General features: G+C 41.0%; 1 protein-coding gene across 1 annotated transcript in view; it reads left to right on the plus strand.

The window, feature by feature from the left end:
• The window catches only part of ASH1L (ASH1 like histone lysine methyltransferase), a 233,924-nt gene that overhangs the window by 104,177 nt on the left and 107,007 nt on the right, over window positions 1-22,740 (plus strand). Inside the window, 2 exon segments of the mRNA XM_033196131.1 lie at window positions 21,079-21,666; window positions 21,669-21,819. Of these exon segments, the coding sequence (XP_033052022.1) occupies window positions 21,079-21,666; window positions 21,669-21,819 (739 nt within the window).

Below are 22,740 nucleotides of genomic sequence, written 5' to 3' on the forward strand. Positions count from 1 at the left end.
ATTCACAAATTTCTAGGGATATGCAAAATAATTGAGAGCCTCTATTAATAGTTATTTTTAAACTTCTTAATTGCTGATATTTATATATTTACACCCCATTAATACATATAACATATTTGTATAATTTGTACAGCAGTTTAGGGTATGCTTCCAATTTTCTGTTTATGGATAGTTTGTGTGGTTACCAAAAAAAAAAAAAAAAAAAGATGATTTATACCTGTCTTCTGCCTTTCCTGATGGTGAAAGAGTAAGGAATGATTTTTTCTAATTTATTAATTTACTAGGAGAGATGGAGAGTGATAGATTAATTCCAGATAGTGAGGAATATATTAAAGAGAATTTAGAGTGTTCAGAAAAATAAATCGAAAAGCCAGTGTGGTCAGACTAAAGAAGGTTGGTTGGTTGGTTTTGAGATGAGTCCCCTTCTGTCGCCCAGGCTGGAGTACAGTGGTGCAATCTCGGCTCACTGCAACCACTGACTCCTGAGTTCAAGTGATTCTCTTGCCTCAGCCTCCTGAGCAGCTGGGATTACAGGTGCCCACCATCATGCCCGGCGAATTTTTTTGTATTTTTAGTAGAGACTAAAATTTGCCATGTTGGCCAGGCTGGTCTCGAACTCCTGACCTCAGGTGATCTGTCTGCCTCGGCCTCCCAAAGTGCTGGGATTACAGGCATGAGCCACCGCATCCAGCCAAAGATGGTTTTTTAATATGAGGCTGGAAACGTAGTAGAGAACTAGTGATGTAGAGTCTTAAACAAAGTTGGAAGCTGTGGAAACTTAAACAAGGAAGTGACATTATCTCCTCCCTTTCTATCTCTAGGTCTTTGAAGAAGTAGAAGGCCTTTCAAATTATATCAGTATGGTATTTGTTGAATTTAGTTGATGATTATCTTTAGAAGCTCTTTGTTAGTCCAGTTGTCCTCTTGGCAGCAGTGACAGTTGTGTCTCTCTTGGTGCTTTGTTTTTATACTGCCATGGAGAGACTTTTACAGTCTAACAAGAAATGACTTAATTTCTCTTATGTTTACCTAGACCAGGGTAAGGAAACACAGCCTATGGGCCAAATGCAGTCCAAGGCCTGTTTTTGTGTAGCCCTCAAGCTAAGAATTATTTTTAGGTTTTTAAAGGCTTATGGGGAAAAGATGAAGAATAATATGAGGCAGGCATTATATATGTCCTCAAAAGCCTAAAATATTTACTCTCTGACCTTTTACAAAAAAAGTTCATCAACCCCTGAACAAGTGAATGAGATTTTGATAAGGGACATATCAGTGTTGAAAATCACCAAAATATTTTACTTTTGTAAACAAAAGAAAGAATATCTAAATTCACAATGTTTATTTTGCAATGAGACTATTCTGTTCATTGAATTAGATTTCTATTGAGGGTTGCTGTGAGTAGTGAGCCCTGGAAATACAAACACGTATAAGATTAAGTTACTGCCCTCAATAATTCAGACATATAAAGCAATGTATTAAATTCTGTAACAGAGCAGTGTACAAAATGCTATGACACAGAGAAATTCAAGCACTAACCACTTGAAATGACTAAAGAAGGTATCACTGAATAAGACACATATGCACTACTATATATTGAATTTACTTAAGTAGGCAAGTGGGACAACGTAAAGGGTAATAATGTATTTAGCACAGTAACAACAGCACTTTTGAAGAAAGTTAGAAAACCGTGAAATAGCATAGTGTTTTTGAAGAATAACCCATTGTTGGATATGACTAATGTACATAAGTGGTGATGATGGTGGTTGGAAAAGGAGATTGTAAAAGTAATAATGGGGACTACATCACATATGGTATTTTTTTTCGTTTAAAGGAGTTGGAACTTCATTGTATATGCAATTGGGAACTACTGAACAATTTCTGACAAGGAAGATAAATTATTTGATATGCTCTATCAGTAAGAATAGGATAGGTCTTACAGTGTTAAAAAAATGATCCCCAAATCTCAGTGGCTTAAAACAACAAAGGCTTATTGTTTGTTCATGCTGTGTGACCATCAAGAGTCCACTCCATGTTGCCTTCCCTCTAGGACCCTGACTAACAGAGAACCTGTACCTGGAATGTTGCTTGTCTTCTGGTAAAGGGGAAAGGGCAATAGTAAAGCACTAACTGACCGTTAAAATTTCTGCATTAAATGTTACTTCTCAGTTTCAGTGCCAAAGCAAGTCATGTGGTTAAGTCTTGTGTCAATGGGACCAGAAAGTATAATCCTTTTGGCAGTAGGGGCTGGATAGCAAATATTTATAAGTAATAATATAGTCTATCATATGTGTATGTTTAAAAAATGCTACGTTACAATATGAAGAATGGAGTGTGGCAGATGCATGCAGGCAGAGTAGATAATGGCTTCAGATTTGAATATATTAAATGTGGACTGTCTAGCCTATTTAGGTAGAGATATTGAATAGACTATTAGAAGCAGTGGTTTATACTGAGAGAGAGACATCTACCAGTATATATATGAACTTGAATTTGGCAGTGAAAGAGATCACCCAGGGAGAACGTGTTAAGTGAGGTGACGGGGACGGAGACCTAAGAAACTTGAGCATTTCAGAGGTAAGTGGAAGAAAAGATGTTTCGCGAAGGAGACTTAAATATGGAACATCAAACCGTATATGTCACAGAAGCCTGAACAAGACTTCAGAGTGGAACAGATTAGTCAACATTAGATGTCACAAAGAGGTCAAAAAGAGTTCGATCAGAAAGTGTCAAATGATTGAGAAGATAAGAAAAAAGAGTCTGAGAATGTGAAAGTTTGCAGCTTGAAAGAGGGAAAGGAAACTTAAAATTCAGGTAGCATTGAAATAAATTAGAGCTCTTTATTTCCAGCAATGTGGTAGATTAGGTGTGCAGAGCAAACACCTTGTTATCTAAAAGCTAAAAATGCATGGACAACATTTCTTACAGGATGACTGAACTTTGAAGTAACTAAATAGGAAACCAGAAACTTCAGAAAGTTCAATTCAACAGAGATAAAGAGCGTTAGAGCTGCTTGACATCTGCTTGATCCCTGGTGGCTGGGAGTCTGGTAATTGGAACATATCCAGCTGCAAGAGACAAAAGACAGAGCCTAGGACTCTAGTAGAACAGAAGACCACATCAGACTTCCATGCATAAAGTTGGCACCCCCAAAAGGTGACACTTAACAGTGTACGGGAAAATAAAAAAGAAACCTATCACAGAAAAGGATCGTTTCTTGTTTTAGTTTTGGCTTTGAAAGGAGCAAGAAAACGAAGGAGTTCCTGACCACAAGCTCTTACTCATTCTCTGCCTCTCCTACAGATTTATATTGCTTGTCAGACCCAGAAAAAAGTTAAAATAAAATTTGTCATAGGTTGGTAGTCTTCCCAGTTGCATTGCAGAACCAAATGCAAATACTGTGGAGAATCGCCATTAAATATAAACCTGAGCTTTCAAAATCACTATATTCACAATTTTGGTTGACCTAGCGTTCTCATATATTGTAGCAACACAGGGAATGACAGCCTTTATTTTGCAATTTTTAAAGGCAAAGAAGTAAACCAGAATCATGTCCTAACCTTCTAGGTATAGTCAAAGGAACACCATACCTCCAGAAACCATCTGTTTAGTAAACCGAGGTATATAAATAACTGTAGAAACAAAAAGCAATTTGCATTTTGGATAAGATGCCTCAAGGCCCATCCTTGAACTGAATTCCCTGTTTTTGAGATAAATCCAAAGCGGTAATATACTAACAGTATATGATTTTACTGAAAGCTGTAGTTGTTATTATGCATATCAGGAGCCCATAGTAACAAAATTATTATTGATGAGTAAAATCTAAGCCTTTTCTGGAGGTTTTTATTATCTTATTAGGTCTTTAGGACGTAATATGAGGATAGCTTTTCATTTCTGAAATGAGTATTTGCAAGTACTCTGTTAAAGTTTATATCTCTCTTAGGTCTTTTTTTAGTATTTGTAGCTTTTGAGATATTTATGTCTGTCTGCTCATTTCTCAGTTATTTGACGTAACTGAAGATTTTTATAATTAGGACCCAAATCCATGGTAATTTTCACATTCTAGAGAATGTAAAGCCCTTCAATAGTGTTTCACAGAATCATTTCATCTTTTTATAGCTGGTTTACAAATACTGTTACATTGATGAGAGAGGTAGTTCTTTTATAATTTTATTATTGAGCAACTACTATATTCAGGCTACCAAATTCAACTACTATATTAAGCCAAAAGACTATAAGAGACATTCCCTAATACCAAGGAACTTATGTTAAGATCAGTTTATCTTGAGAGCAACAATAAAATATGCTAGTGATTTTACAGAAATTTATTTATTTTTTATTTTTATTTTTTTGACAGAGTCTCGCTCTTGTCACCCAGGCTGGAGTGCAGTGTCGCGATCTCAGCTCACTGCAACCTCCACCTCCCGAGTTCATGCGATTCTCCTGCCTCAGCCTCTTTTGTAGCTGGGATTAAAGGGACGTGCCACCACATGCCCGCCTAATTTTTGTAGTTTTAGTAGAGATGGGTTTTCACCATGTTGGCCAGGCTGGTCTCGAACTCCTGACCTCAAGTGATCTGCCCACCTCGGCCTCCGAAAGTGCTGGGATTACAGGCGTGAGCTGCCACTCCTGGCCTGTATAGTATTATTCTACAGATAACTGAATGCTGAAATGATGGAAAATTAATCAGAAAGTGCTTCCATAAACTTTGTATTGAGGCTTAAAAGACATCATATATATGCCATGACTAAAGAGGTAAGTGGGAGAAGAGGAGAAGGCATTTTGATGTAATAGGAAAACTATGTACTTTGACTTAGATGTAGTTGATTCATATTTAGCAATATTGTGTAACCTTACAGAAGTTACGTAAACCATTAAACCCATTGCTTTCTTGTCTGTAACATGAGGCTACTTCTATTTATCTTGCAGACTAGTGGGAATTAGAGTAAATGGATAGGAAATTTTTATCACTGAATTAGTTTTTGAGTAAATAGTAACTTCTTTTTTTTTTTTTTTTTGAGATGGAGTCTCACTCTGTTGCCCAGGCTGGAGTGCAGTGGTGCCATCTGAGCTCACTGCAAGCTCCACCTCCTTGGTTCATGCCATTCTCTTGCCTTAGCCTCCCGAGTAGCTGGGACTACAGGTGCCTGCCACCACACCGCGCTAATTTCTTTTTGTATTTTTAGTAGAGATGGGGTTTCATTGGGTTAGCCAGGATGGTCTCCATCTCCTGACCTTGTAATCTGCCCGCCTCAGCCTCTCAAAGTGCTGGAATTACAGGCATGAGCCACTGTGCCCAGCCTTTTTTGTTTTTTTTTTTTTTGACACACAGTCTCCCTCTGTTGCCCAGGCTGGAGTGCAATGGTGCAGTCTCGGCTCAGTGCAGCCTCCACCTCCCAGGTTCTAGAGTTTCTCCTACCTCAGCCTCCCGAGTAGCTGGGACTGCAGACGTGCACCACCACATCAGCTAATTCTTACATTTTTAGTAGAGATGGGGTTTCACTATGTTGGCCAGGCTATCTTGAACTCCTGACCTCAGGTGATCCACCTGCCTTGGCCCCCCAAGGTGCTAGGATTAGAGGTGTGAGGCATTGCACCCAGCCGTAAATGGTAACTTCTGTTGTTACTGTTGCTACTGTTGGCCCTTCTGCCATTATTATGAGGGTATGGAATGAGAATTAGGTCATATACAAGGGAGACAGGGTATAGTGGTAAAACATAAAAAAAAAGATTGCAAAGGCGTTTAGCCACATTTTTTCTTTTTTATGGGATGGAGTCTTGCTGTGTCACCCAGGCTGGAGTGCAGTGGCATGATCATGGCTCAATGCAGCCTCCGCCTCCTGGGTTCAAGTGATTGTCCTGACTCAACCTCCACAGAAGTTGGTACTATAGGTGTGAGCTACCATGCCTGGCTAAGTTTTGTATTTTTAGTAAGGGCAGGGTTTTGCCATGTTAGCCAGGCTGTTCTTGAACTCCTAACCACAGATGATCTGCCTGCCTTGGCCCCCCAAAGTGCTGGGATTACAGGCATGAGCCACCCTGCCTGGTCTGTTAAGCCGCATGTGATGAGTTGTCTTAAATCTTTGCTGAGTACTAGGCCCTCCTCGCATAGAGTGAAACTCCAAAAAAATGCCCTAAGAAAAACTAGGGCGTTGTATATGAAAAATTCCTAAGGTTTACATTTGGCATGAGACATTTGAACTCTGACTACCAACTGTAGGGTCCTTGGGGACAATTGTGAAGTCCCCCATAAAGATTACATCTTGGCCAGACGTGGTGGCTCACGCGTGTTATCCCAGCACATTGGGAGACCAAGGCGAGTAGATCAGTTGAGACCAGGAGTTTGAGGGCAGCCTGGCCAACATGGCAAAACCCCGTCTCTACTAAAAACACATAAAAATTAGCCAGACATGGTCACACACGCCTGTAGTCCCAGCTACTTGGGAGGCTGAGGCAGGAAAATTGCTTGAACCCAGGAGTCAGAGGTTGTGAACCCAAGATCATGCCACTGCACTCCAGCCTGGGCAACAGAGCAAGACCCTGTTTCAAAAAGAAAAAAAAAAAAAAAAGGTTACACCTTAGCAGGACTAAAGTATCTCTGGAATGAAGATTACACTAGACCCTAGTAATGATTTAAAACAGGGTTCGAGGAATCAAACTGTCAAACTGTTCTACAAGTAACTGATTTTTAAAACAAAGTTCAACATTTAAAAACATTTTAATTGTGAAAAAACAAAATTTTGTTTTAATTGTGGCAAAATACAGATAATATAAAATTTACCGGCAGGGCACGGTTGGTCACACCTGTTTTTTTTTTCTTTTTGAGATGGAGTCTCGCTCTGTTGCCCAGGCTGGAGTGCAGTGGCCCAATCTCAGCTTACTGCAAGCTCCGCCTCCCGGGTTTACGCCATTCTCCTGCCTCAGCCTCCCGAGTAGCTGGGACTACAGGCGCCCGCCACCTCGCCCGGCTAGTTTTTTGTATTTTTTAGTAGAGACGGGGTTTCACCGGGTTAGCCAGGATGGTCTTGATCTCCTGACCTCGTGATCCGCCCGTCTTGGCCTTCCAAAGTGCTGGGATTACAGGCTTGAGCCACCGTGCCCGGCGGTTGGTCACACCTGTAATCCCAGCGCTTTGGGCGGCCGAGGCGGGCAGATCACCTGAGGTCAGGAGTTCGAGACCAGCCTGGCCAGCATGACAAAACCCTGTCTTTACTAAAAGTACAAAAATTAGCCAGGCATGATGGCGGGCGCTTGTAATCCCTGCTACTCAGGAGGTTGAAGCATGAGAATCACTTGAACCCAGGAGGTGGAGGTTGCAGTGAGCCAAGATCACGCCACTGCATTCTATTCTGGGTGACAGAGTGAGATTCTGTCCCAAAAAAAAAAATTTACTGTCTTAACCATTTCTAAAGCCATGTGCGGTGGCTCACGTCTGTAATTCCAGCACTTTGGGAGGCCGAGGCGGGCAGATCTTGTGAGGTCAGGAGTTCAAGACCAGTCTGGCCAACATGGTGAAACCATATCTCTACTAAAAATATAAAAATTAACCAGCCATGGTGACACATGCCTATAGTCCCAGCTACTCAGGAGTCTGAGGCAGGAGAATCACATGAACTTGGGAGGTGGAGGCTGCATTGAGCTATCACGCCAGTGCACTCCAGCCTAGGAGACAGAGCTAGACTCCCCGTTTCTTTCTTTTTTTTTTTTTTTTCAGACAGTCTTGCTCCTATTTCCCAGGCTGGAGTATAGTGGCATGATCTCATTTCACTGCAACCTCTGTCCCCCAAGTTCAAGTGATTCTCCTGCCTCAGCCTCCAAGTAACTGGGATTACAGGTTTCCGCCACCATGCCAGCTAATTTTTGTATTTTTAGTAGGGATAGGGTTTTGCCATGCTGGCCAGGCTGGTCTGGAACTCCTGACCTCAGGTGATCTGCCAGCTTTGGCCTCCCAAAGCGCTGGGATTACAGGCATGAGCCACCGCGCCTGGCCTAGACTCTCCATTTCTAAGTGTACAGTTAGTTCACTAGTGTTAAGTACATTTACATTATTGTGCAACCAATCTCCATAATTTTTTCATCTTGCAAAACAGAAACTCTATATCCATTAAATAAGAACTTCATATTCCCCTGTCCCTTCAGTCTCTGGCGATCACCCACTAAAGTGGAACCATACAGTGTTTTCTTTTTTTTTTTTTGAGATGGAGTCTCGCTCTGTCGCCCGGGCTGGAGTGCAGTGGCCGGATCTCAGCTCACTGCAAGCTCCGCCTCTCGGGTTTACGCCATTCTCCTGCCTCAGCCTCCCGAGTAGCTGGGACTACAGGCGCCCGCCACCTCGCCCGGCTAGTTTTTTGTATTTTTTAGTAGAGACGGGATTTCACCGTGTTAGCCAGGATGGTCTCGATCTCCTGACCTCGTGATTCGCCCATCTCAGCCTCCCAAAGTGCTGGGATTACAGGCTTGAGCCACCGCGCCCGGCCACGGTGTTTGGTTTTTTATGACTGGCTTGCTTAACTTAGCATAAGGTCCTCAGGGTTTATTTATTTATTTATTTTTGAGATGGAGTTTCACTCTTGTTGCCCAGACTGCAGTGCAATGGAGAGATCTCAGCTCACTGCAACTTCCACCTCCTGGGTTCATGGGATTCTCCTGCCTTAGCCTCCTGAGTAGCTGGGATTACAAGCATGTATCACCACACCCAGCTAATTTTGTATTTTCAGTAGAGACTGGGTTTCTCCATGTTTGTCATGCTGGTCTCGAACTCCTGACCTAAGGTGATCCACCCGCCTTGGCCTCCCAAAGTGCTGGGATTACAGGCATGAGCCACTGTGCCCAGCCAGGGTTTATCCATTTTTTAGCATGTGTCAGAATTGCCTTCCCTTTTAAGGCTGAATAATATTCCTTTTTTCTTTTACCACATTTTGTTTATTGTTGTTGGTTTATAAATGGTTGCTTGGGTTGCTACCAACTTTTGGCCATTTGTGAATAATACTGCTATGAGTACTGGTGAACAGATACCTCTTCCAGACCCTGCTTTCAGTTCTTTTTGGTATATACCCACAGGTGGAATTCCTGGATTATATGGTAATTCTATTTTTAATATTTTGATGGATTGCCCTACTGTTTTCCACAATAGTGTACCATTTTACATTCCCATCAACAGTGTACGAATGTTCCAGTTTTTTTGACTTCAACATTTTTTAAAGGAAGACAACAAAATCCAAACAATATAACATTAAACTATCTAGCATCCTGTAAAAAATTAATAGGCTTGCCAAGAAGCAAGAAAATATGACTCAGCAGAATAAAAATCAGTGGAAACTGCCACAGCAATAACATGGAGTATAATTGATACTAAATGAGCTATTTTTGATAATTTAAAGGAAAATGTGAACATAGGAAGGATAGAAACGAAAGATATTAAAAAATCCGCCAGGCATGGTGGCATGTGTGTGTAGTCCCAGTTACTCTGGAAGCTGAGGAGAGAGGATAGTTTGAGGCTAGGAGTTCAAGGATGTAGTGTAATATAACTGCACCTGTGAACAGCCACTGTTCTGCAACCTGGACAACATAAGGAGACTTCATCTCTTTAAAAATATCAAATGCAACTTCTATAGATGCAATATCTGAAATGAAAATTTCACTAAATGATGTAACAGCAGATTAGATCCTGCGAAGAAAAGATTACTAGACTTGGAGAAATACAAATAAAAGTTATCCAAAATGAAGTACAGAGTGGAATAAAAAATTGACTAAAAAAATGAATGAGGGCCGGGCGTGGTGGCTCAAGCCTGTAATCCCAGCACTTTGGGAGGTCGAGACGGGCGGATCACGAGGTCAGGAGATCGAGACCATCCTGGCTAACCCGGTGAAACCCCGTCTCTACTAAAAAATACAAAAACTAGCTGGGCGAGGTGGCGGGCGCCTGTAATCCCAGCTACTCAGGAGGCTGAGGCAGGAGAATGGTGTAAACCCGGGACGCGGAGCTTGCAGTGAGCTGAGATCCGGCCACTGCACCCCAGCCTGAGCGACAGAGCAAGACTTCGTCTCAAAAAAAAAAAAAAAAAAAAAAATGAATGAAACTTTAGTGACAATATTAAGAGGGCTAATATACATGGGATAGAGTCTCATAAAGAACAAATTTTAGCCGGGGCGTGGTGGCGGCTGCCTGTAGTCTCAGCTACTCAGAAGGCTGAGGCAGGAGAATGATGTGAACCCGGGAGGCAGAACTTGCAGTAAGCCGAGATCGCACCACTGCACTCCAGCCTGGGCGACAGAGCGAGACTCTGTATCCAAAAAAAAAAAAAAAAAAAACCACATTTTTCTCATATTCTTTTGAAGTGCATGTGGAATTATACCAAGATACCATCCTATTCTGGGTAATCAAATGTCTTGATACGTTTTAAAAGATTAAACTCATGCAGAATATATTTTCAGACTACAATAGAATTAAATTAGAATTCAGTAACACAAGTTACGAAATTCTCTAAGTATGTGGAAATTAAATAATGCACTTCTAAATAATTCATAAGTAAAAGATGAATTCCCAAAAATCAAATTAGAAAATACTTTGAAATGAATAAAAATGAAAACACACAGAAATTTGTGGGATAATCTAAGAATATTTATAGCTGAGATTATTAAACACCAAAGATCTATCTAAGTCAGTGGCCCAAGTTCTCGCCTTTAAGAAGCTGGAAAAAGAAGAAGAAGTAAAACCCGCATTAGAAAGAAGAAAGTGGGCTGGACGCAATTGCTCACGCCTGTAATCCCAGCACTTTCAGTGGCCAAGGCAGGCAGATCACAAGGTCAGGAGTTTGAGACCAGACGCACCAACATGGTGAAACCCCGTGTCTACTAAAAAAATACAAAAATTAACTGGGCATGGTCATGCGCACCTGTAATCCCAGCTACTTCGGAGTCTGAGGCAGGAGAATTGCTTGAACTGGGAGGCAGAGGTTGCAGTGAGCTGAGATCGCACCATTGCACCCCAGCCTGGGCGACAGAGCAAGTCTCCGTCTCAAAAAAGAAGAAAGTGAAAGTTGGGTGGTGTGGCACCCCTATGCCTGAAGTCTTAGCTACTTGGGTGACTGAGGCAGGGAAAGGACTGCTTAAGCCAAGGAGTTTGAGGCCAGTCTGAGCACCCTGGCAAGACCCATCTCAAAACAGTAACAACAACAGCAACAAAACAAAAAGAAAAATAAAAATTAGCCCAGAATAGCCAACGTTATTTCTAAGCTGAAAGGGAGAAATCACTTTACCTGACTTCAGTTATACTACAGAGCTATGATAACCAAAACAGTATGGTACTAGCATAAAAATAGACACAGACCAGTGGAACAAGAGAGCGAGCCCAGAAACAAATCCACACACCTACAGTGAACTTTTTTTTTTTTTTTTTTTTTTGAGACGGAGTCTCGCTCTGTCGCCCGGACTGGAGTGCAGTGGCCAGATCTCAGCTCACTGCAAGCTCTGCCTCCTGGGTTTACGCCATTCTCCTGCCTCAGCCTCCCGAGTAGCTGGAACTACAGGCGCCAGCCACCTCGCCCGGCTAGTTTTTGTATTTTTAGTAGAGACGGGGTTTCAGCGTATTAGCCAGGATGGTCTCGATCTCCTGACCTCGTGATCCGCCCGTCTCGGCCTCCCAAAGTGCTGGGATTACAGGCTTGAGCCACCGCGCCCGGCCGTGAACTTATTTTTGACAAAGGTCCCAAGAGCGTAAAATCTCTTCAATAAATAGTGCTGGGAATACTTGATGTTCATATGCAAAAGAAAAACTAGACCCCTGTCTCTCAGCACATACAAAAACTGAAATTAAAATGGATGAAAGGCTTAAATCTAAGATCTCAAAAGTATGAAACTACTATAAGAGAACGTTGGGAAAATTCTCCCGGATATTGGTCTGGACAAAAATTTATGAGCAATACCCCTCAGGCACAGGCAGCCAAACAAATATGGATAAATGTGATTAAATCAAGTAAAAAAGCTTCTGCACAGCAAAGTATACAATCAATAAACTGAAGAGACAACCCACAGAATGGGAGAAAATATTTGCAAACTACGTGTCTAACAAAGTATTCATAACCAGAATATATAAATTCAAACCACTCTATAGGTAAAAGTCTAATAATCCGTTCGAAAAATGGGCGAAAGACTGAAGAGGTATTTCTTAAAAGAAGATGTTACAAATGGCAACAGGCAAAGGTACTCAACATCATTGATTGTCAGAGGAATGCAAATCAAAACTACAATGAGATATCATCTCACCCCAGGTAAAATGGTTTATACCCAAAAGACAGGCAGTAACAAGGTTGAGCGTGGTGGCTCACTCCTGTAATCCTATCACTTTGGGAGTCTGAGGCAGGCGAATTGCCTGAGCCCAGGAGTTCGAGACCAACCTTGGCAACACGGTGAAACCCTGTCTTTACCAAAAATACAAAAATTAGCCAGTCTCATAACCCAGTCTCAAATAAATCAATTAATAAATATTTTTTAAGAAAAACAGTACATGAGAAAAATCACCTAGTTGTCTACGTAGATTAAGGGAACATATTTGACAAAATTTGACATCTATTCATGATTTTTAAAAAAAGCTCTTAGAAACTAGAATAGAATTTGCTCAACCTATTACAGGGTGTTTGCAGAAAAACCTACAGCTCACCTAATACTTAATGATGAAAGACTGAATGCTTCCTCCCTAAGATTGGGAAAAAGTTATGGATGTCCACTACTTCTTTTCAGCATTGTAGGGAAGTCTTAATATCTTACTTGGAGATAATACGACTTGCAGAAAATTCTCAAGGAATTTGTTTAAAAGTTGCTGGAACTTAATAAATGAGTTTAACAATACAATTTCTGTGTGTTTAAGCTCAACATATAAAAATCATTGTATTTCTATATACAGTGAACAATTAGAAACTGAAATGTAGCCAGGTGTGGTGGCTCATACCTGTAATACTAACACTTTGGGAGACAGAAGTGTGTGGATCGCTTGAGCCCAGAAGTTCCAGACCAGTCTAGGCGACACGGCAAAACCCCATCTCTATAAAAATTACAAAAATTAGCCGGGCATGGTGGCACACACTTGTAGTCTCAGCTACTTGAGAGGCTGAGACATGAGAATTGCTTGAACCCAGGAGGTGGAGGTTGCAGTGAACCGAGATCATGCCACTGCACTCCAGCCTGGGTGAAAGCAAGACCTTGTCTCAAAAAAAAAAATTAAGTAATTGAAATATAAATAATACTATTTACAGTTGTATTAAAAGCCATTAAAGTCTTAATGATAAATTTAGAAAAACATGTATGGGATCTGTATAATAAAAAGTACAGTGGCCGGGTGCAGTGGCTCACAGTAATCCCAGCAGTTTGGGAGGCCGAGGCAGACGGATCATTTGAGGTCAGGAGTTCGAGACCAGCCTCGCCAAACGGTGAAACCCTGTCTCTAGTAAAAATACAAAAAAAAAAAAAAAAAAGTACAGTGTAGGCCCAGTGGCTCATACCTGTAGTCCTGGCAACATGGAGTACTGAGGCAGGAAGATCATTTGGGGCCAGGAGATTCAGACCAGTGTGGGTAACATAGTGAGACCCTGTCCCTTAGGGGGAAAAAAAAAGAAAGAAAAAAAAATACACGCACACACATACACATCTATGTACTCACACAAATTAAAATTAAAATTAAATCACAAAAAATTAAAAAAATACAAAGTCTTTTTGAGAAAAATTGAAGAATAGGAGAGATATGTCAGAGACATTTTTGAAAGACTCATTGTTGAGATGTCACCTTTCTCCAGATCACTCTATAGTCAGTGGACTCAATGCAGTTGCAACAGGATTTTAATATAAACTGGCAGACTGATTCTAAAATTTATATAGAGGCCAGGTGTGGTGGTTCACACTTATAATTGCAGCACTTTGGGAGGCCACCGCAGGAGGATCACTTGAGCCCAGAAGTTAAAGACCAGCCTGAGCAACATAGACAACCCATCTCTTATTTTTTTTAAGTTATTAAAAAATGAAATTTAGACTGGGTGTAGTGGCTCACGCCTGTAATCTCAGCACTTTGGGATGCCGAAGTGGGCAGATAACCTGAGGTCAGGAGTTCAAAACCAGCCTGGTCAGCATGACAAAACCCTGTCTCTAGTAAAAATACAAAATTATCCGAGCATGAATGTGTGTAATCCCAACTACTCGGGAGGCTGAGGCAGGAGAATTGCTTGAACCCGGGAGGTGGAGGTTGCAGTGAACAGCAGTCATGCCATTGCACTCCAGCCTGGGCAACAAGAGTGAAACTCCCTTAACTTTCAGTTGATTTTTGACAAATGTGACTATTTCAATGGGACAAGGATAGTCTTTTCAACAAATGGTGCCGTAACTACTGGATATCCTTGTGGAATAAAAAGATCACTGACCTTGTTTCATACCACATGAAAAATTTAAATGAAAAAAGATCATACACCCCTATGAAATTTTGGAAATAATAAAACTTTTAGAAGAATAGGAAAAAATCTTTAAGACCTTGAAGGGTGGTCAAAGATTTCTTAAATAGTATAGAAAGCAAGGACCATTTAAAAAATTTGACTTTATCAAACTTTAAGAATTTTGTTCTTCAAAAAACATTATTTAAGGCTAGACTTATGCCGGGTGGCTCATGCCTGTAATCTCAACACTTTGGGAGGCTGAGGCCAAAGGATCATTGAAGCAATACTCTGTCTCTATGAAAAAAAAAAAAACACTTAGGGAGGATGTCTCCAGATAATCACTTGAGCCCAGGAGTTGGAAACCAGCCTGGGCAACATAGTGAGACCCTGTCTCTTAAAAAAAAAAAAAAAAAGGTAGAAAAATTATCCAGGTGTCCTGTCTCATGCTTGTAGTCCCAGCTACGTGGGAGGCTGACATGTGAGAATCCCTTGAGCCTAGGAGGTTGATGCTGCAGTGAGCTGTGATTCTGCTGTTGCACTCCAGCTTGGTCAACAGAGCCAGACTCTGTCCCTTTAAAGAACAAACAAACAAGGCTGGTTGTGGTGGCTCATGTCTGTCATCCCAGCACTTCAGAAGGCTGAGGCAGGTGGATCACTTGAGGTCAGGTCAGGAGTTCAAAACCACCCTGGCCAACATGGTGAAACCCCATCTCTGTTAAAAATACAAAAATTAGCCAGGCATGGTGGCAGGCACCTGTAATCTCAGCTCCTCAGGAGGTTGAGGCACAGGAATCCTGTGAACCCTGAGAGGAGGAGGTTGCAGTGAGCCAAGATTACACCACTGTACTCCAGCCTGAGTGACAGAGCGAGACTCCATCTCAGAAAACAAACAAACAGAAAATATTGTCTAAGAAAATGAAAATGTAAGCCACAAAGTAAAAGAACCCAATAAAAATAATCGGCAAAATATCTGAATAGAATTTTCTCAAAAGAATGCATATGAATTGCCAATAAGCTCATGGAAATATGCTCAACATCAGGGAAATCCAAATTAAATTTATAAATGAGAACATGCCCACTAGAATGATTAAAATTTAAAAGACTGGATAATACCAAGTCTTGGTAAGGATGTATAGGATCTTTTTTTTTTTTTTTTTGAGACGGAGTCTCGCTGTGTCACCCAGGCTGGAGTGCAGTGGCCGGATCTCGGCTCACTGCAAGCTCCACCTCCCGGGTTCATGCCATTCTCCTGCCTCAGCCTCCTGAGTAGCTGGGACTACAGGCGCCCGCCACCTCGCCCAGTTAGTTTTTTGCATATTTTAGTAGAGACGGGGTTTCACTGTGTTAGCCAGGATGGTCTACAATCTCCTGACCTCGTGATCCACCCGTCTCGGCCTCCCAAAGTGCTGGGATTACAGGCTTGAGCCACGGCGCCCAGCCAGGATGTATAGGATCTTTAACTCAGTCATTGATGATGGGACGATAAAATAGAACAAGCACTTTGGAAAAATTTCTTAAACATACATTTACTTGATTTAGTAATTCTAGGCAGGTACAGTGGCTCGCACCTGTAATCCCAGGACTTTGGGAGGCCAAGGCAGGCGGATCATTTGAGGTCAGGAATTCGAGACCAGCCTGGCCAACATGGTGAAATCCCGTCTCTACTAAAAATACAAAAATTAGCCAGGCATGGTGGCAGGTGCCTGTAGTCCCAGCTACTCAGGAGGCTGAGGCAGGATAATCACTTGAACCTGGGAGGCAGAGGTTGCAGTGAGCCAAGATCATGCCACTGCACTCCAGCCTGAGTGACAGAGCAAGACTCTATCTCAAAAAAAAAAAAAAGATTTAGTAATTCTAGTCTTAGGTATTGACCCAAGAGAAATGAAAATATGTTTAAACAAAATGTCATGTGCACACAAAAACTGGAAACAATGCAGATTTCCAGGTGAATGTGTAAAGAAATTATGGTATATTCATTTAATTCAGTTGTAAAAAGAAATATGTGAATAGTAAAAAGGAACAGTAAAAAGAAATGCGGCAATGTGAATGATTCTCAGATTTATGCTGTGTGAATGAAGCTGTACAATAAAATGCATATTCTATCTTTCCATTTATATGAACTTCTAGAAAAGCAGACTTATAAATAGGAAGCAGATCAGTTGTTTCTTCTCTGAGGCTGTGGATGACAGGCAATTTATTTTCTTGGAAAGGACACACAATAACTTTAGGGTGACAGAAATGTTCTATATATTGGTTATCAAGATGGCTACATGGTAAATTTTTCAAAACTCAAAAATGTATGTATAAAAAACATGCATTGAACATTATGTGGTACTTTACCACAATGAAGTTAATTTTGAAAATACATCTAAAATATAGTGTGCAGCATCATGTCCTAGACTACCAAGAAACATAAATTGGCAGGCCAGAATTTGTGAAGATAGGAACAATTCAAAAATGAAGTGTGAGGTATTAATAGCTCTAGGTAAATGGCTCAGGAAGGAGGCTTCAAAAGTGTGTATCCATTTTAGGATTCTCTTTTAAACTAATATTCATGGATTAAATGCACTGGTAGCTCTGAGTAGTTGATGAAGGGATAGAGGAGATAAAAATAATTCCAAGATTTTGATCCCAGGATTCATTCTGTTGATTAATTATGTCCTGGTCATTGGAGATAAAAAGTGATTTTGATGAATACAGTCACATTAGTGGACCAAACATTGTTTGAGAGTTACATACATTAAACCACTAATTTGAAGTGTGATTAGTGTTAGGAAAGGAAAAAGTATTATGATAATTCTTAATAGGGGACCTAAATTAAGAATGAGGAGGATGCTTCCTGGTCAGGTAAATAATCTTTCAGGAAATTATGTCCTCTCTGTAAACTAAAAAATGAATAGTCATTAAGCAGATGAATTTGTGGAGAAAGATTGTTCCAGGTAGAGAGAAAGGCACACTCAAAGGCCTTGAATCAAGAAAAAGCATGATGAGTTTAAGAAACTGAAGTTTATTATTACTAGAATTAAAGGTCTAAGATAATGAGATTGAGGCTGGAAGAAAAGGTAATAATAATTTTCAAGTAGTTTTATGTGGTAAGAGGCTTTTTAAGTGTTGTAAGCATAAGCTGAAACCTGATAAAATTTGTGGGGTTTTTTGTTTTTTGTTTTTAGACGGAGTCTTGCTCTTGTCGCCCAGTCTGGAGTGCAATAGCATGATCTCGGCTCACTGCAACCTCTGCCTCCCAGGTTCAAGCAATTCTCCTGCCTCAGCCTCACAAGTAGCTGGGATTACAGGCGCCTGTCACCAAACCTGGCTAATTTTTGTATTTTTAATAGAGATGGAGCTTCACCATGTTAGCCAGGCTGGTTTCAAACTCCTGACCTGATCCACCCACCTCAGCCTCCCAAAGTGCTGGGATTACAGGCGTGAGCCACCTTGCCGGGCCTTTGTGTTTTTTTTAAAGATCACTCAGGCTGCTATCTAAAGAATGAGTTGGAGGATGATGAAAATAGCAGCAGGAAGAACAATGTTTCAGTTGTCTGTTGCTGCCTAACAAAGCACCTTGAACTTACTGGCATGAAACAATAATAATCAGCTATCATCTCCCAGGTTCTCAGGATTGCCTTCCTTTGGTTGTAACTGCATGGTGGTGAGCTAAAGTCATCTCAAAGAATTCCTTATTTTGCCAGGCAAGTGGCTGTAATTCCAACACTAACTGTAATCCCAACACTTTGGGAAGCTGAGGTGGTTGGATCATTTGAGCTCAGGAGTTTGAGACCAGCCTAGGCAACATGGCAAAACTCCATGTCTACAAAAAATACAAAAAAGTAGCCAGGCATGGTGGTGCATGCCTGTAGTCCCAGCTACCCGGGAGGCTGATGTGGGAGGTTCGCTTGAGCCTGGGAGGTGGTGGTTGCAGTGAGCTGAGATTGTGCCACTAGGCTCCAACCTGGTTAACATAGTGAGACCCTGTCTCAAAAAACAGGCCAGGCGCAGTGACTTATGCCTGTAATCCCAGCACTTTCAGAGGCCGAAGCGGGCGGATCATGAGGTCAGGAGATGGAGACCATCCTGGCTAACACAGTGAAACTCCATCTCTACTAAAAAATACAAAAAAAAGTTAGCAGGGCGTGATGGTGGACGCCTGTAGTCCCAGCTACTCGGGAGGCTGAGGCAGGAGAATGGCGTGAACCCAGGAGGCGGAGCTTGCAGTGAGCTGAGTTCGTGCCCTGCACTCCAGCCTGGGCGACAGAGCGAGACTCCATCTCAAAAAAAAAAAAAAAGGATTCTTTATTCCAATATCTAGTGGTTGATACTGGTTGTTGGCTATGACCTCAGCAGGATCTTTTGGCCAGTGTGCCAACTCATTGCTTGGGCTTCCTTAGGGTTTGGAAGTTTGAATCCAAGGGCTTGTGGCGAGGCCAGGGTGGGGGCAGAGAGAGAGAGAGACCTTTTCTAACCTAACATTGGAAATCATCACATTCTTCCACTGAATTTGTTTGCTAAGGCAAGTCTTCAGTGGCAGCAGAGAGGGACTAGACTACAACTTGATAGGGAAAGCATCAAGTGATTAATGGACATACTTTAATAGCCCCACAAGGAATTACGCTATTGCTTCACGGCAGGTAGATAACATTACCTTAGTCTCGGTGGCTGCAGTAGAAGAAAGGAAAGTGGACAGGTTTAAGAGTTTAAACTAACAGAAGACAGAATTTTATGATTTGTGGGGAGGGTGAAGGAGCAAGAATAAATGATGTGGCCTGAGCTTGGATAACCAACGTCCTGCCACATGATTGATGGTCAGTATACATAACGTTGAATAGTTAGCTTTATGGTATCATTAACTGATGTTGGGAATCTGGAGGGAGGAGCAAGGTTGAAAGGAGTGAAAATGAAATGAGATGTGAATATGAGTTTGAGAAACCTGTGAAACATGCAAAAGTAGACAGAAGAAAGGTCTATTCAGAAAATAGAAACTCAGTGGTCATCAGAATATAGATGATAGTTAAAAGAATTGCTAAAGAGAGAATAGAGAGTGAGATAGGAAAAAAGCATAGACTGGAGAGTTTTTAAAAGCTGTAGCATTTAAAGATTGGAGAAAAGGAAGGGGTCATTTTTTGTTTTGGTAATTTTCAGATAAAACTGAAGATTGGTATGAATATTTAGAAGTCACTTACATACTGATGATAATTGAGACTATGAGAATAAACATGTTCCCAGTGGGAAAGTAAGTATAAAAGGTAAATAACAAGTACTCTGTATTGAGGACCTCCACAGTTAAATTTAATGGAGTTGCAAGTAATTGAAAGTTAATCAAAGTATATTATAGAAATAGTATAGGCAGGATTTTAAAGAATTGTGATATCAAATATAGCTGAGAGTCTGAAATTTTTTACTTTTTTAAAATTTTATTATTTTTCTAGAGACAGGGTCTTGCTCTGTCATCCAGGCTAGAATGCAGTCGTGTGATCATAGCTCACTGCAGCCTCAAACTCCTTGGCTCAAGCAATCCACCCGCTTCAGCCTCCTGAGTAGATAGGACTACGGGTGCAGGAAACCACACTGGGCTGATTTTTATTTTTGGTTGAGACAGGGTCTCAGTACGTTGCCCAGGCTAGTCTCGAACTCCTGGCTTCAAGTGATCCTTCCACTTCAGCCTCCCAAAATGCTGAGAGTACAGGTGTAAGCCACCATTCCTGGCCTGAAAATGTTTAAATATCAAATTGAGACAAGGGTCTATAGGCCAGAGTTGATGATAAAATAAAATAAAAAAATAATGTCTTAAAAATTTAGACAAGGCTATTGGATATTATTTGAAGAAAGTTATTGGTAATTTGAGAAAAAGTTCATAGTCTGATGATATTGGGATCTAGAATGCCTGAGACTAATAAAGGATTATCTAGTATAGTTATCATATTTAGAAGTCATATAGATAAGCCATCCATTAACTTTGGAGAAGTATGACCCATGAATAATAGTAGTAAACTGGACAGCATGGGAAGTGACTTATTTTGAACTGATTTTTAAATTATTAGTATTTTTTGAGACAGAGTCTCGCTCTGTCATCCAGATTAGAGTGCAGTGACTCACTGCAGCCTCGATCTCCCAGGCTCAAGCAATCTTCTCAACTTAGCCTCATAAATAGTTGGGATTATAGGTGTGAGCCAGCATGCCTGGCTAATTTTTTTCTATTGTTTGCAGAGACAGCTTCTTGCTATGTTCCCTAGGTTGATCTCGAATTCCTTAGCTCAGGAATTCCTCCTGCCTTGGCTTCCCAGAATACTGGGATTACAGACACGAGCCACCATGCCCAGCCTTTATCCAACATTTAACTTTTAAGTCACTTAGCTTAACTGTACCTTAATTTTTTTAATTTATTTTTTATTTTTGACCTTCATTTTTGAAGAATTAAATGTTTTTTCTTTCTACTCCTTACTTCAAAGTGAGTTGTTCTTTTTTAATTTACATATTATTAGAGAAATATAGGCCAGTTTTTGTTTTATCTTGTTGTAATAACCTTTTTCAGGAAAGTAAACCATCAATTTACCTATGATGTGTAATCTTGCTACGGAAAATAGACCAGTACTCCCTTTTACCTGTGTAAAAACTTACTTAAATAGCTAGCTGTGTACAATTTTGCCTATGTGTGATTTATTGTCTCTTTCAGTAAACGGAGTTCCCTCTCGAAGTCCAAGATTAGTTGCTTCTGGGGATGACTCTGTGGATAGTCTGCTGCAGCGGATGGTACAAAATGAGGACCAAGAGCCCATGGAGAAAAGGATTGATGCTGTGATTGCAACTGCCTCTGCACCACCTTCTTCCAGTCCAGGCCGTAGCCACAGCAAGGACCGAACCCTGGGAAAACCAGACAGCCTTTTAGTGCCTGCAGTTGCAAGTGACTCTTGCAATAATAGCATCTCACTCCTCTCTGAAAAGTTGACAAGCAGCTGTTCCCCCCATCATATCAAGAGAAGTGTAGTGGAAGCTATGCAACGCCAAGCTCGGAAAATGTGCAATTACAACAAAATCTTGGCCACAAAGAAAAACCTAGACCACGTCAATAAAATTTTAAAAGCCAAAAAACTTCAAAGGCAGGCCAGGACAGGGAATAACTTTGTGAAACGTAGGCCAGGTCGACCTCGGAAATGTCCCCTTCAGGCTGTCATATCAATGCAAGCATTCCAGGCTGCTCAGTTTGTCAACCCAGAATTGAACAGAGGCGAGGAAGGAGCAGCATTGCACCTCAGTCCTGATACAGTACAGATGTAATTGAGGCTGTTGTTCAGAGTGTAAACCTGAACCCAGAACATAAAAAGGGGTTGAAGAGAAAAGGTTGGCTATTGGAGGAACAGACCAGAAAAAAGCAGAAGCCATTACCAGAGGAAGAAGAGCAAGAGAATAATAAAAGGTAATTCCTCATTTAACGTATTATCTGAGTAGAGGAAACTAGCTTGGAACAACGATAATGTAACTCTGTAGCTGAATTACTAATTTCATCTTATAACCTTTTACTTTTTACTATATGAGACCATTTCTTTTCAAAAATTGTTCTTATATATTGCTTTTACAAGTTATAATTAAGAACCAAAAAGGCTAGGCGCAGTGGCTCACACCGGTAATCCCAGCGCTTTGAGAGGCTGAGGTGGATGGATCACTTGAGGTGAGGAGTTCAAGACCAGACTGGCTGACATGATAAACCCTGTCTCTACTAAAAATATAAAATTTAGCTAGATGTGGGAGTGCATGCCTGTAATCCCAGCTACTCAGGAGGCTGAGGAGGGAGAATTGCTTGAATCCAGGAGACTGCAGTGAGCCAAAATTGCACCACTGCACTCCAGCCTGAGCGCGGAGCAAGACCCTGTCTCAAAAACAAACAGAAAAGAAGCAAAGGGCAAATAACAATCCACTCTGAACCCACTCACTTTACAGACAAAGGAAATCAAGGCCCAGAAAGATTATGTATTTTATCCAATATAGAGACGTGTGAGCTCTGTGATCATTTTATGTGCATATCACATTTTGCTTATCCATTCATCCATTGATGGATACCTGGGGTGTTTCCATGCTGTAACACTGCTATGACAGTGGGTATACAAATACCTCTTTCAGACCCTGCTTTAACCTTGGGTATATTCTCAGAAGTGGAACTGCTGGATCATACAACATTTCTATTTTTAATTGTTTAAGGAACTGTCATACTGTTTTCCACAAGGGCTATATCATTTTACATGCACAAAGATTTCAGTTACAGTGCACAAGGATTTCAGTTACTTTACATCCTCACCAACACTTGCTATTTTCAATTTTTTTTTATAGCAGCCATCCAAAT

The sequence above is a fragment of the Trachypithecus francoisi genome, unplaced genomic scaffold (genome assembly GCF_009764315.1).
Source record: "Trachypithecus francoisi isolate TF-2019V2 unplaced genomic scaffold, Tfra_2.0 Lachesis_group5, whole genome shotgun sequence".
In the NCBI taxonomy this organism is placed as follows: Eukaryota; Metazoa; Chordata; class Mammalia; order Primates; family Cercopithecidae; genus Trachypithecus; species Trachypithecus francoisi.